Source organism: Miscanthus floridulus, unplaced genomic scaffold (genome assembly GCF_019320115.1).
Source record: "Miscanthus floridulus cultivar M001 unplaced genomic scaffold, ASM1932011v1 fs_175_2_3, whole genome shotgun sequence".
Taxonomy (NCBI): Eukaryota; Viridiplantae; Streptophyta; class Magnoliopsida; order Poales; family Poaceae; genus Miscanthus; species Miscanthus floridulus.
In genome coordinates this window covers 82,537-96,266 of record NW_027096338.1, presented here as the reverse complement: position 1 = coordinate 96,266, position 13,730 = coordinate 82,537, and the positions used below count along the sequence as shown (strand labels likewise).

General features: G+C 45.6%; 2 protein-coding genes across 2 annotated transcripts; one reads left to right on the top strand and one right to left on the bottom strand.

Annotated features, from left to right (window-relative positions):
* The first annotated feature begins 3,762 nt into the window (after window positions 1-3,762).
* Window positions 3,763-7,011, top strand: LOC136530689 (glyoxylate/succinic semialdehyde reductase 2, chloroplastic-like). Its single transcript, XM_066523408.1, has 12 exons — window positions 3,763-3,926; window positions 4,127-4,217; window positions 4,299-4,364; window positions 5,057-5,132; window positions 5,239-5,294; window positions 5,414-5,498; window positions 5,639-5,699; window positions 5,807-5,859; window positions 5,949-6,019; window positions 6,122-6,194; window positions 6,306-6,410; window positions 6,534-7,011. Exons 1-12 carry the CDS (start codon window positions 3,797-3,799, stop codon window positions 6,699-6,701), a joined length of 1,035 nt encoding a protein of 344 aa, XP_066379505.1. The 5' UTR covers window positions 3,763-3,796; the 3' UTR covers window positions 6,702-7,011.
* A 187-nt stretch (window positions 7,012-7,198) lies between these two features.
* LOC136530687 (ATP-dependent zinc metalloprotease FTSH 5, mitochondrial-like) lies at window positions 7,199-13,656 on the bottom strand. Its single transcript, XM_066523406.1, has 7 exons — window positions 13,344-13,656; window positions 12,376-12,463; window positions 11,769-12,029; window positions 9,816-10,052; window positions 9,615-9,739; window positions 8,581-9,057; window positions 7,199-8,504 (listed from the first exon to the last, which is right to left on the bottom strand). Exons 1-7 carry the CDS (start codon window positions 13,368-13,370, stop codon window positions 7,587-7,589), a joined length of 2,133 nt encoding a protein of 710 aa, XP_066379503.1. The 5' UTR covers window positions 13,371-13,656; the 3' UTR covers window positions 7,199-7,586.
* Between the last annotated feature and the right edge of the window lie 74 nt (window positions 13,657-13,730).

Below are 13,730 nucleotides of genomic sequence, written 5' to 3'. Positions count from 1 at the left end.
GATCCCCTTGTTCATCACCACATCACATATGCACAAATCACATCCTACTGATTCTTGAACAATTTTTCGTCCAAAATTCCCAACCCGCTACATGGAATAGTTCATCGCTGTGCAATTCGCCCCTGCATATGATTACTGCTAGGCCACTTCACACTCTACGGTCCAGCAGCAGGACTCTACCAGCAGTTATTATTAGGAGTGTATTAATCACAAACTGGTGAGTGCTGACCGTACTAAGTCTCTGTTCGGCTGCTCTAATAAGTTTGGTCATGGTACGGTGTAGTTATGGTACGGTGAATAAGGCCGTAAAAATCAACACGAGCGCTTATACACCAGCCTTGTGCTGAAAGCTCGGATGCGACTGTGGCTCTGGCTTGTCGGTGGCGTAACCGTAACGGCGGATGGATTTGGATTTCCAGCTAATGCTTGGCTAGATTTCGTCGTCGGCCTCCTCGCCTCCCTTTTAATTCCTCTTGCTTGCCTCTCTCTCCGTTCGCGGTCCGCCCGTGGCCGTGGCGTGGTGGATGGATGGATTTGCGGGTCGCTTTCCGTCATCCGGGGCCGGGGGTGCGTCCTAGCTGGAGGAGGAGGCTGACGCGCGGGACCGTGACGGTTGGGCCCTACGTGGAGAGTGGGCTGAGGGGGGCGTCGCGGCCGCGTGGCGAGGGGATAGGACGTGTGTCGGGGACTGGAGTGGCGGGGGATGACCGCCTGATGTGCTGAGGAGAGAGAGAGAGAGCGCGCGTGAGAGAAAAGGACGCTCACTTGCCTGCTACAGTGATACTGGCGGGACAATTTTCTAGAGAGAGAGACGAGTGATGACTGGAGGGAGAGGGTTCTAGTAGTACAGCAAAAAGTGGGGTGATTAGATTTCGGGTGCGCGGTGCGGATGGGAGAATTTAATGGCGGCTCGTGGTTGGGTATGGGGCGGAGCTGAAATCGGGAATGGAAATTCGCTAAACGCACATGCCACCAACGGTAATGTCATCTGTCTCTTTCACTCTCTCCTTACCGCGTGTTCGCTGGTCGGTGCTGGGTTGGGTTGGGTTGGTTAGATGCTAGTTTTTTTTAGAGAAAAATATTGTTGGTTGTTTAAATAAGTCTGGTTAAAACCAACATACGAATAGGGTGATTATGTTTCGCTTGAACCCTGCTATTTTTATATTCTCTCTGAATTTTGGACGAATTCTGGCTTTAGGATAGTACTACCAGAATGCGACGAATTTTTGAGGAAAATCAGACGTGGCTCCTGCCTCCCGAGGAACCCAATTTCGTGTCTTCCTCTACTACTACGGTAGTACTAGTAGGATTCCCATCTCGTGTACTACAGTAATAAATTATTAACCGTTCGCGTGTCGATTCAATTTTACTCTGGACTTGTTTAGATTGTAAATTTGTGTAATCTGAACACTGTAGCACGTTTTGTTTGTATTTCATAAACTTTGTCTGATCATAGACTAACTAGACTTAAAAGATTCGTCTCGTGATTTACAACCAAACTGTGCAATTAGTTATTTTTTTACCTACATTTAATGTTCCATGCATACGTCCAAAAATTGATGTGACGAAGAAAATGAAAAAACTTGGAATTTGGAGGTGATTTAAACAAGGCCTCTCTTCCAAATTTGTGCTACTGCTACTACTCACTAGCCTGCTTTGTCTCTACTGCCACTCTCTTTCAAAGCTATTCGTTCGTCCGCATGCGCTTGTCGTCGTTGCCGGGATTGCCATCTTCAATCTGTTGGGTCATCTCGAGAGCACAGTTTGCTTGCTGTGCTGTGCCCGTCGACAAGCATGAACCGCATGCCACGGAGGCACGGCAGCATCAGTGCTGCATGGCTGACCAGTGGTCAAAGATGGTTCTCCATGTGCTGCACGCTGCCCTTCCCTTCTTCTTCGGTAAAATAAAATAAGGGCGCATTTAGATGGCAAATTTTTTTAGTTTTGGCTACTGTAGCATTTTCGTTTGTATTTGATAAATTAGTGTCTAATTATGGATTAATTAAGTTCGAAAGTTTCGTCTCGCGATTTCTCACCTAACTGTGCAATTAATTTTTTTCCGTCTATATTTAGTACTTCATGCATGTGTCGCAAGATTCGATGTAACACTTTGGAATGAAAATTTTTAAAATCTAAACAGGGCCTAAAATAAGCTGAACAGGAGCTGCAGTAACAGCCAGTAACATTTTTTGTTTTCATTTGTTTATTTACTCTAGTATGTAGGACTGTTAACAAGAGTTTGGGGGAAACTGTTGTGTATAATACTAGGAAAAAAAAATTCTGTACCTTGCTCCAATACGAAAGCCATGCCGGCCGGTTGCCTGCAATGAGTCAGCGAGCCAAATCATCATGCATGGCACAACGTCTGGACAGCCGAGGGAGTCAGGGAACAAAATGATTTTTTTTCCTGGAACTCTTGCTGAAGCAATCCAGACTTTCTTGTGTTTGAATGAAAAAAAAGGGGGAAGCATGCACGATGTTGAGGTTCATCAATCTATGGATGTTCGTTTGGCTGTGGCTTGTCGTAAACGATCATAAATTTTCAGCTAGAACAGTATTTTTCCCTCACACAAACTAGTCAACAGTAATTCTTACCGAACATGCCGCTGATTGTCGGGTGTTCTTCCAACATGTACGTCACAAACAAAAGTTACTCGTTCCTACTCTACTACCAGTTGCTAATTAACAACTCCTGAATACTATATCTACACGTACTACTCGCCAGGATGCAGCATTAGACAAATGCATGGTAAGTATTTGGTGACGCCAGTAGCATCGCGCCTCGCGGACCTGATCGACCACCGGCCCACCCTTGCGTGAAGGACGCCTGTGCTGTGCGATAACAATTATAAGCCCGCTGTGGACCGTTGTCCTCAAGTCTGTACAACGCTAGTACGTACAAAATCAGGGAAATCCTATCCTAGAGAGACGGTAATTCGCATTGCATTTCATTTGTCATACGACGACAATGGTTCCCTGAATGTTATACTACATAAACTGAGATTTGAGAAGCTAACAGAAACTGAATTAAATATTTAAATTTGTTACCAGACGGCACGAGAAGAAGATGACGGTAGCAAACCAAGTATAGCACTTCCGGCATTCAGCAGTAGGAGGAACCGGCGGCGTATGATGAGAGAACAAATGAAGCGCCATGTGATGTGCTTTCAACGTGGAGGTGAAGCGGAGCTGTGAAGGCACGTACGTACGTACGCAACGCACGCGTGTGCCTCTCCCAGTCCCAGCGCCAGACTGCCCAGAGAGTATTCATATACTCATTCAATTCGTTGCATGCATGATGCCTGCGGCCTGTACGTACGTAGCAGTATATCTGTCTGGTGCCCAAACGTGTACGTGTGCCCGTGCTCCGATCCGCCTAGTAGACCCTAGTGTGTTACGTGCACATGCTCGCATAGATCGTAAATATACCAGTGACCAGTCGGCACGGCGCAGCTAGCAGACAGGCCGTGCTGTGCAGTCAGCCGCATAGGATTGCATTGCATTCATCTCATGCTGCTGCATCCTCTGTCATCAGGGTCATCCCCCGAGGAGCAAAAGGCTGCAGAGGAAGGACGACCGGATGGAGATGGAATAATCACGGCGGCCCAGACAGGAAAAGCCGCCTGCCCTCCTCCGTCAGCCGGCGGGCCCAGATCGGCCCACCCCGCGCAAGCCCCGAGGCCGCCCGCCCAACGGCAAAGTGGAAAGGGTCCATCCAAGCGACAGGCGCACGTGGCAGCTTATCCCTCTCGCCCCGCATCCCACCACCCGCAGAGCAGCAGCCCAGTCATCAGCCATGGCCGCGGCGGCATTCCTCTCCGCCAGGGCGGCGCCCGCGCTGCTCCCTCCCTCGCGCAGGCTGTCCCGCCGCCTCGTCGTGTCCCGCGCGGCCGCGGCCTCAGCATCCTCGTCCTCCGGGGGGCAAGGTGCGCTGATTGCCTGATTCCTTTACGCCTCACGTGACGCGACCCGACCCGACCCGACCCGACCCTGCCATGCTGCTAGTCCTGCTGCGGCATGCGTAGGCGACGAGACGAGTGGGGCTGGGGCATCGGATCGCTGGATGATGCAGAGCTCCCTCCTCACCGCTCGCTATCCGCTTGTTTCTGATTGGCGGCTTTCGCAGGCGGCGGGGGAGTGGAGTTCCAGGGGAAGGTGGGCTTCCTGGGGCTCGGGATCATGGGCGCGCCCATGGCATCCAACCTCATCAAGGCAGGGTAAATCACTCCATCCATTCCCTTTGCTTTCTCAGCTGCATGCAAGGCAGTAGCTCACAGCTCTGTTTCTGGCTTCTTCAGCTGCGACGTTACGGTGTGGAACAGGACCAGTAGCAAGTGCGATCCCCTCCTCAGCCTCGGTGCCAAGTATGCCTCCCATTTCGTTTCCAACTTCGTCTTTGCATACCCAATTAGCAACCAATGACTCCCCCGTCCGCAAAAGAATGCAATTATGGAAACCGTGCCAGTCAAACTAGTCTAAGTTCGACTAAATTTGTAGTAAATAATATTAATATTAATGTGTTCAAATAAATTTATTATGAAAATATATTCTATAACTAATCTAATGATACTTATTTTGTATTATAAATGTTAGTACATTTTTATACAAATTTGGTCAAAGTTAAGTTGTTTGATTTCTCGAAAAACGAGAATTACATTCTTTTGTGGACGGATGGAGTATTCCTCAATGCATACTAGTAGCACTCCATACGAATAAGCGCATGCAAATTCTTGAAATGTGACAGACCTCGTGTTTCATGATAATTCAGTCAGGACCCTGCAAAGGCCCAATTTCGTGGTTCACCATGAACATTTCTTCCTCGGTGTCCACCTTGTTGTTCACTCTTAATTTACTTGAAAGACTCCTATGTTCTGCTGAAATTCCACTCAAAAACACTCCAATGGAGGAACCAAGCCCTTTACAGCTACAATGAATTTATTTTCAGTGCCACCTAGACAGTGTCATTTTGTTATTCATGTTGATCCACCACAAAAGCAGTGTTCTATTGAAAATTAAAAAAAAAAAGATGCGCATCATGCATTGCTGCGACCTCCAGGTATGAGCCTTCACCGGCCCAAGTCGCTTCATCTTGTGACGTGACATTCGCGATGCTCGCTGATCCACAAAGCGCGGTATGTGCTTCATTCCAGAATTCAGATTCAGACAGCAGTCTTCTCTGTTCATGAAAACTCACATGACAAACACAATCATGTCTGTGACGATATGTACCTACTACAGGCTGAGGTCGCATGCGGGTCCAGTGGAGCTGCCGAAGGGTTGGCCCCTGGGAAAGGGTAACTAACTAACTAACCTGCCTCTGAAGAACAATGATGCATCAGAGAGCTTGCCTGGAGCATGTCAGGACGCATAACTAGATAACGTTATCTCTTGTCTTCTTGCCTGTTACCTGCAGCTATGTCGATGTGTCGACGGTTGATGGTGCTACATCCAAGCTGATCGCTGAACGCATTACAAGTAGCGGGGCATCTTTCCTTGAGGTAGTCCCTGGCCCCTGCCACTGTTTACAGACCCATCTTGTACAATGAACTGTTCATCTACTTGTCCCGCTGTATTCATCAAAAGTGTAATTGCGATGCCTGTACTTTGCTCCAGCGCTAACTCGATAACTTTTCAGTAGGCTCCAGTTTCAGGCTCGAAAAAGCCAGCAGAAGATGGGCTGCTCATCTTTCTTACCGCAGGTAAACCTCCACTTCCATGATCATAATTGTAAAGCCCCTTTTCTGTTTCTTTCAACACAAAAAGCCCCTTTTCTGTTATATGAAACTGTAAACACTACTGCACCAAGGTGATGAATCCTTGTACAAGAGAGTGGCGCCCCTCCTTGATGTCATGGGGAAGGTTAATCTCGTATCTGCAAAGAACCATTTCCCTCACCACATTCTAGATCGAGAAAATGCGCTAATTTTTCCGCCTCACTCTGAAACCAGTCAAGATTTTATCTTGGCGATGTAGGCAATGGTGCGGCAATGAAGCTCGTGGTTAACATGGTCATGGGGAGGTGTCACAAAATCATTCCTTATCTACTGCATTCTTAATATGTTTGAGCAAAACCTTTGGATATTGTCACTAAATGTTCTGGTTCCTTGCTGAAATATTGCAGCATGATGGTTTCCTTCTCAGAAGGGTTGCTCCTGAGTGAAAAAGTAGGCTTAGACCCTAATACTCTTGTTGAGGTAATTTCCGAAAGAGAAACAAAAATAATCTGAACTCAACACTGCAGCAGTATTAAATAGTGAAACACCGATATAGAGGGAATCTAATCTAGGGTACTTTGGTCGTTTCAGGTTATTTCCCAGGGTGCTATCAGTGCCCCCATGTTCTCCCTTAAGGGCCCATCCATGGTTAAAGCTGCATATCCTACTGCCTTTCCTCTGAAGCATCAACAAAAGGTAGCACTTACTTGCTTGTCCATTCATTCAGCAGTGATGAACAGTTCATTTGCATCTGGTCGGACCTAATCACGACTGAGCAGAGCTCCTGACAATAATGAAACAAACCCCAACTCATGGCAGGATATGAGGCTCGCATTGGCCCTGGCGGAATCAGTGTCCCAGTCCATTCCTACAGTTGCAGCTGCGAACGAGCTGTACAAGGCTGCAAAATCGCTTGGCCTTAGTGACCACGACTTCTCGGCAGTTATTGAAGCGCTGAAAGCCAAAGTGCAGAGCTCACAGCAGTAGTTGTTGCCTGTTCAGCTGCCATTGAGGCAGCATTTTGTCTTGATGAGGAATTAAGTTGACAGCAAAATCGCTTGGCCTTAGTGACCACGACTTCAGCAAATGCAAAATAAGCACAACTTTTCTATATTTAATATTTGTAAAAATTTTCTCGGAACAATACAATTTCTGTATTTGTAAATATTTTCTCGAACATTGCAGTGACATTTCATTAAGGAAGAATATATTTGTAAGAATAAAACTCTATTGATGACAGGCAGCAGCACATGTACATGAAGCGCTTTGGCTAGATAAGAAATGGTGTTGCTTTGCTTTTGCATGAAGTGCATTGTAAAAATATATGAAGGTTCATTGATGTCAGGCAGCACCGCAGCACCACAGTTTCTGTTTTCGTAAAAATAAAAAGTCGATTGATTACAAACAACAGACCCACGGGAAAAAAAGGGATCTCATATTAGTTTGATAAGACATAACATACAACAAACGAGCATCAGAGGGGCTGATGAATCGACTCGGCAGCTACCACATTGTATTCAAGCACACAGGGCATCTTATTCAGAATGTGTTACAATTTATGCTCCGTTAGGGTACAGGAAGGCAGGCAGATCAAAATCTAACAATTTTTGGGGTGTAAACAACAGAAATTGTTTTCGATGTGGGTACAAAACTGATTCAAGCACCAGCTAAATGTGCCTACTACAATGCGTAAAGTTTTTGTTTCTGCTTTGCACTGCAGGCACATGAACAGTACTTCCACGCAATCAGTATGTTCTATTGCTGCAGCAGTTTAGCATACTACCGATGACCCTCGTCGACTGTCAATTGCTGGAACAGCTTTGCTTGTTTGGTGAAATATACACAATGCAATCTGGTGGGGTGGTCCATGTGCTAAGATCCCATTCCAGCCACCCCCTTAGCTTTGGCTGCCGCCTGCTGTGCTGCCGCGGCGGCTGCAGCTGCTGCTGCAGCAGCTGATGCAGCTGGTGATGCGGGGGAAGCTGGTGCGGCTGGGGTCTTCTGCGGTGCTTCGATAGTATGTTCCTGTTGCTGTTTGTTATGTACCTGGGCCAATATGTTCGTTATCTGGGCTCCTGTGAGAGTCTCATGCTCAAGAAGTGCGTTGGCTAGAGCATGTAGCTCTTTATTGTGTTTTGTAAGAATGGTCTTCGCATTATTATATGCATTCTCTAAGAAATTCTTCACCTCCTGCTCAATCACAAGTCTAGTTTCTGAGCTCAGGCTCTTTCCATCGTCCTCGTAGTTATAAGAGACAAGGCCGACCTGCTTGCTCATGCCATATTTAGTAACCATGGCTCTTGCCATTGCAGTTGCTTGCTGGAAGTCTGAGGACGCACCGGATGTCACCTCAGTATCCCCAAATATAAGCTCTTCTGCCACACGGCCTCCCATGCAGACATCCAATTTTGCTAGCATCTGTTTCCTTGAAACACTAGTCTGGTCTTTGTCAGGGAGTTGGGCCACCATTCCTAGAGCCATCCCCCTGGGTACGATGGTAGCCTTGTGGACAGGGTGAGCTCCTTCTGTGTGGATAGCAACAAGGGCATGCCCTCCCTCATGGTATGCTGTCAACTTCCTGCATTCGTCAGAGATAACTGCCGACTTCCGCTCACTACCCATCATGATTCGGTCCTTTGCATACTCAAGATCATTCATTGTGACAGCTTTTGCACCATCCATGGCAGCCTTAAGAGCAGCAACATTTACCAAGTTAGCAAGGTCTGCACCAGAGAATCCTGGTGTTCCTCTAGCAATGATCATTAAGTCCACATCATCACTTTTCAAGATCTGCAATAAACAAATAGGATGGTAAGAGAATACAATTTCATTTGAATAACACAGTAATAAGAGTTCTCAAGATCACCTTTGACATATGGGATTCTAGAATTTGACGTCGACCTTCAACATCTGGGTTGGGAACAACAATATGACGGTCAAAACGCCCAGGTCTGACTAGGGCTTTATCTAGTGACTCAGGAAAGTTGGTTGCAGCAATGACAATTATCCCCTCGTTCTGCTTAAAGCCATCCAACTCGACAAGCAGCTGGTTCAAGGTCATCTTCATATACTGTTGATCCTTAGGATTCCGGCTCCCACCAATTGCATCTATTTCATCAATAAATATTATGCAAGGAGATCGCTTTTTTGCTGCAGCAAAAAGGTCTCGCACTCTCCGAGCTCCAACTCCCACAAACATCTCCTCAAACTCACTTCCACTGCAAGAGAAGAAAGGAACACTAGCTTCACCAGCAATAGCCCTAGCTAGCATGGTTTTCCCAGTGCCAGGAGGGCCAACAAGCAAGACACCTTTCGGAAGCTTTCCACCAAGACGTGTGAAGCGCTGAAAACAAGAGCACAGTTTGTGAGCATCGTATGAAAAACATATAATAAAAACAGTACCTTCATGTGTTGTCAAGACGAGATGAGCTTAATAACTCATAACAGAAATATATATACAAAATGGAAGAAACTCGAAAACTATCAAGTATCAACATGGCAAAAATATGAGCCTACAGCTTCACAAAAGCAATAGAAAGGGTAGGTCGGCAACTTTTACTTAATCTATTCAGTAACATAAAGAACAATGTGGTTACTAATAGCAGGAAGAGTACTGCTGATAAAACGACACCAAACAGTCTAAGCACTGATTTTTCACAAGTTTTGTGCAAACAAAGATATTGGTTGATGAGTCCAAAAGTGATAGATGGATAAAAAAAAAATTAGGGAGATTGAAGCATGATAGTTTCACATCACGGCATGGTGATCATTCTTAACCCCCCCCCCCCAACCCACCCCACCCAAAAAAAAACAGCAGGCAGAGGAAATATTCATCAAGTAGCATTGTTTGACTTCAAGAAATATACCATTTTTCAAGACTAATGATTTAAAAGGTTTTACCTTGGGATCTCGAAGATAATGAACTATTTCTTCAAGTTCAAATTTTGCTTCATCAACACCCTTTACATCACTGAATTTTGTACTAGACTCCATGCTTGGTTGAACCTCTTCATTCAGACCAAGGCCTAAATTCAATTCATAAATGGTTAACGGGCTGATGTTCAATTCAGAAGATAATACAGATCTTCCACAAAATCAAACCTTTGCTGATTCCTCTATCCTCGATGAGAGCACCGATGCCCGAAATAAGAAGGAAAGTTAGTGCAATGCTTCGGAAGGTACGCCAAAGCTGATCCTTAAATTGACCTGTTTCTGCTGTGACCATGTGAATAGGTGCAATTGCAGTGCCAAGAGCTCCATCTTTTGTCACTTGACCAGCACCAATTAATGCTGGAATGCTACTAAAGCCTTCTTCCCCCCTTGTCGAGGAAGCAACACCTGTACAGAAAATTCATAAGTAGAGTTTTTAAGTCATGTTAAACAAAGGATAAGGCATTATCAACTTAAGGAATGCTACCCAGGCTTCACTATAGGAATTTGAACTACAGACTCATATACACAGAAGATTAGGATAAGTTTAGCCAAGAGCACAAAAATAAAGTATTCTAGAGAGAGCAGGTTTCCCTGAATTAGTACTCTAAAAATCTAATGTGTTTGCCTGCATATATAGTATAAAGCAGCAATAAGTGGTTTAAGATTACCATTACTCTCGCAATTCTCATTTTAGTAAAACTCAATGTCCAAGAATTTGATAACACGTACAAAACTAGAGATCTCTCTCCAATTACTAAAGAGATTAGTGTTTCAGTCGTCCGTCCAACAGAAGCACCAAATCTGAGTGTTTCTGCCATCTCAGGCACCAAAAGCAGTTGGGGTTCAGCATGGACGATGCGGTCTGCAAGTTGGAGTCATACATGACGCCTAGCTTCATCTAAAATTCTAATCCACACGTTGGGAAGAGAGAAGACTCTCGATGCAATGCATGTTCTTTGGCAGACTCGCTTACACCTCAAATTAACTCTGATTGTTTTTATTCGGTGCTACGTACAAAGCAAGCACGGACAGTGGATGAATTCATGAAGGATGAGCTACCTATTTATTAGGTTATTAGTTTCCAATCTCCTCTCATCACTGAATGCTGAGCCCACCATCAACCAATTCACACGCCACGCATGTCCATCTCGCCCCTCCTCACATTCGGCTGGTGCTGCAGCGGGCCAGGCCCCACGGCACTGTCCTGCACGCAGACAGCGGTGCTCACTGAGTCAGTGAGCAGGCAGGCACGTGAGCCAGCAGCTGTGACAGTCAAGAATTGCATGTGCCAGGCAGCAGCAGCAGCAGCAAAGCTGGCAGCTGGATGTGCCTGGTGTGGCTGCCAGTGCCTCCGGGCCATATGCATGGGTGATGTTTTCCACGGCCACTAGGATTAGTAGACAGCTGCAGCAGGCTTGTTGCTTTGGCGCGTGGGTGGAAACAGGCAGTAGCATGCATGCTACGGAAGCCCTAAGTTAGAGCCAGGAAGATGGAATAAAGGTGCAGATGTGTTTTTTGGGCTCCATGGTATCAGGCCATGTAAAACAATTCCGTGCGTTCCTAATAAAAATAATTAAAAAGACAAGAGCAAACCCACAGAAACCAATCACAGGTTTGTTTCCCTGCACCCTCTCCTTTCTAATCAGCCGCGCTGCCACAGGTCCCGTTCCTGGCTCCAAAAAGGATATCTGCTACCACATCTCCTTCTCAAAAACGGGTGCTACTGGCGAACGCTGCCGTTGCAACACGTCATGAGAATGGCATCATGCACAACCAGGATGTGCTAAGTTTTCAAGGGCCTTCGCCCATAGCAAAGCACAGCCATATTTACTAGTCACTACAGTAGAGCATAAAGTTTTCTTTGACAGAGCATCTAATGCCATGGAAGACGAATATGTATGCATTTGTTAGCTGCTGTGATTTATTCATAGGGACAGAAAATAATTTGTATAAAAGACATGCATCAAAACCTACTAGCAGGGCATTGGATGTATCCATAATATAAGAACGCAGCCACTATACATGTGTCTTTCAAGTGATGCTACAGCTAGAAAAATAAACAGTAGCTGGAATGCAAAAACTTAGCCATGAAATAAAGGAAATGTCTTACGACTTTGGTACCTCTCTGCAGTGTTTTAAGCAAGGCACTCTCGTCCAGCCTATCAACCCTTACAAGAGCTTTTACATACTCTGAAAGTGCTGCAGGATTAGAATGTAATGAAGGTTGGCTTTCAAATATTTGTATGACACGCTCTGGGTCACTTCTGTAGATCCCTTTAAGCAGAGAAGTTTCACTTGGTGATTCTAGGTCTCGCACCCGGCGTGCAAGGCTACCAATGTAACTTGACTGGTTCCTCTCTTGTAAATTTCTAATTCTGGCACCTGCGGTGAGCAACAGAACAATATAGATGTCAAACAAAAAGTGGGAACACATTTTAGCATTAGAAGACTGGCACTGAATAGTGACACTGCATTGAAGAAAGTCGTATACTGTATAACAGATGCATGATCGCCATCACAAACAACTTTAGTGAGTAAAGGAAAATAAAGGATAGAGAGAGATATAAGGTGAAATTTTGGACAGAAAATGATATGGAAACTCCTACATTGAGCATGGTAGCTTTGGGAAGATGCAAATGTCCCACAGTTAGGCGGCAACATATTAATAGAGTAATTGGAAACAGATGCCCATTGAATTCTGCACTAATTCATTGTCACCTCAGTGTACCTGCAGTGATGTCACTTCGAAGAGCGCCCAAAGGGGAGGAAGCAACTAGTTCATTATAGATTGCTTTTGTTGGTCGATGCCTAGCAATCTGCAACAGAACAACACACACACACATACAAAACTGGATCAGCTAAAGCAACTAACATTCATATGTATACATACATCAACATGGATAGAACACAATAATATCGCAGAGCAGATTATTTGATCACAGAATTGTTACAGAACATCTCAATATTCATTTTATTCAAAAGGACTTGCCATGAATTTTTAGTTCTGCTCTTCCTAAGAATTAGCTTCACGAGACACAGAATGACAATATAGCAGTGCAGATTATTCAATTGCGATCAACAATGGTTACAGAACATCTCTATATTCATTATTTAAATGGACTTGCAATCAGTTTTTGGTTCTTATTGTTCCATCCTAAGAATTAGCTTCACTAGACACAGAACGACAAGTTGACAATATAGCAGAGCTGATTGCGAGCAACAATTGTTACAGTAGATCTCAATACCCATCATTCAAATGGATCAATTTTTAGTTATTATTACTGTTCTGTCCTAACAAATAGTGTCCCAGGACACAGACCAACACACTAGATGACATCTGGACTTAAATCTAGAGTTTCCTGTAAATTCTCATACAGATACAGGCTAAACTAAAAGAAGTTATTCTTTCTATTACTAGCGGAAAGTAGTAACGGTTACAAAACGCAAACTGGATCATTGTTTGGCCAAAATCAGTAGCCTGCATGTTTCGTCAGCAGAGACATCCTCACAGGCAGCTCCCAAGATAGCCATGTATACCAACAAGATATGCGCAGACGTTGTTCGTATCCGCAGAGCACCAACAACGCAGCCCCCAATCCCGCACAGACACCCAAGATCGAAGATTTGAGGCCACCGCCGTATCTCCGTACAACAATAAAGCGCGGCAACGAAGAAAAGATCAGGCAGGGGTCTCACCTGGGTGAGGACGCGCCGCCACGCCATGGGCCCGAATCCCTAGCCCTGCGCCGCTCGGCCCAGCGAGATCCCGAAGAAGAAGCGCCCACGCGGTCGGGGCGGACGGACGATCCCAACGGAAACGAGCCTCGGAACCGCGCGGCGGGGGAGGCGGGATTAGAGGTGGTGGGTGGCGGCGCGGTTGAGGCGGGCGCGGGGATGAGCGGATGTAGGCGGCGGGGGCTCAGGTCACGCGCAAGCAGTCGAGGGTGGACAGGACAGGAGAAGTGAAGGAAGGAGAGGAAGACGACACGAGGGAGAACTAGTATTTTGATTTTTTTTTTTTTTGAGGTGGGGGTGGAATAGATTGCCTTTTATCTGAAGTTAAGCATTTTCTTTAGACCATGA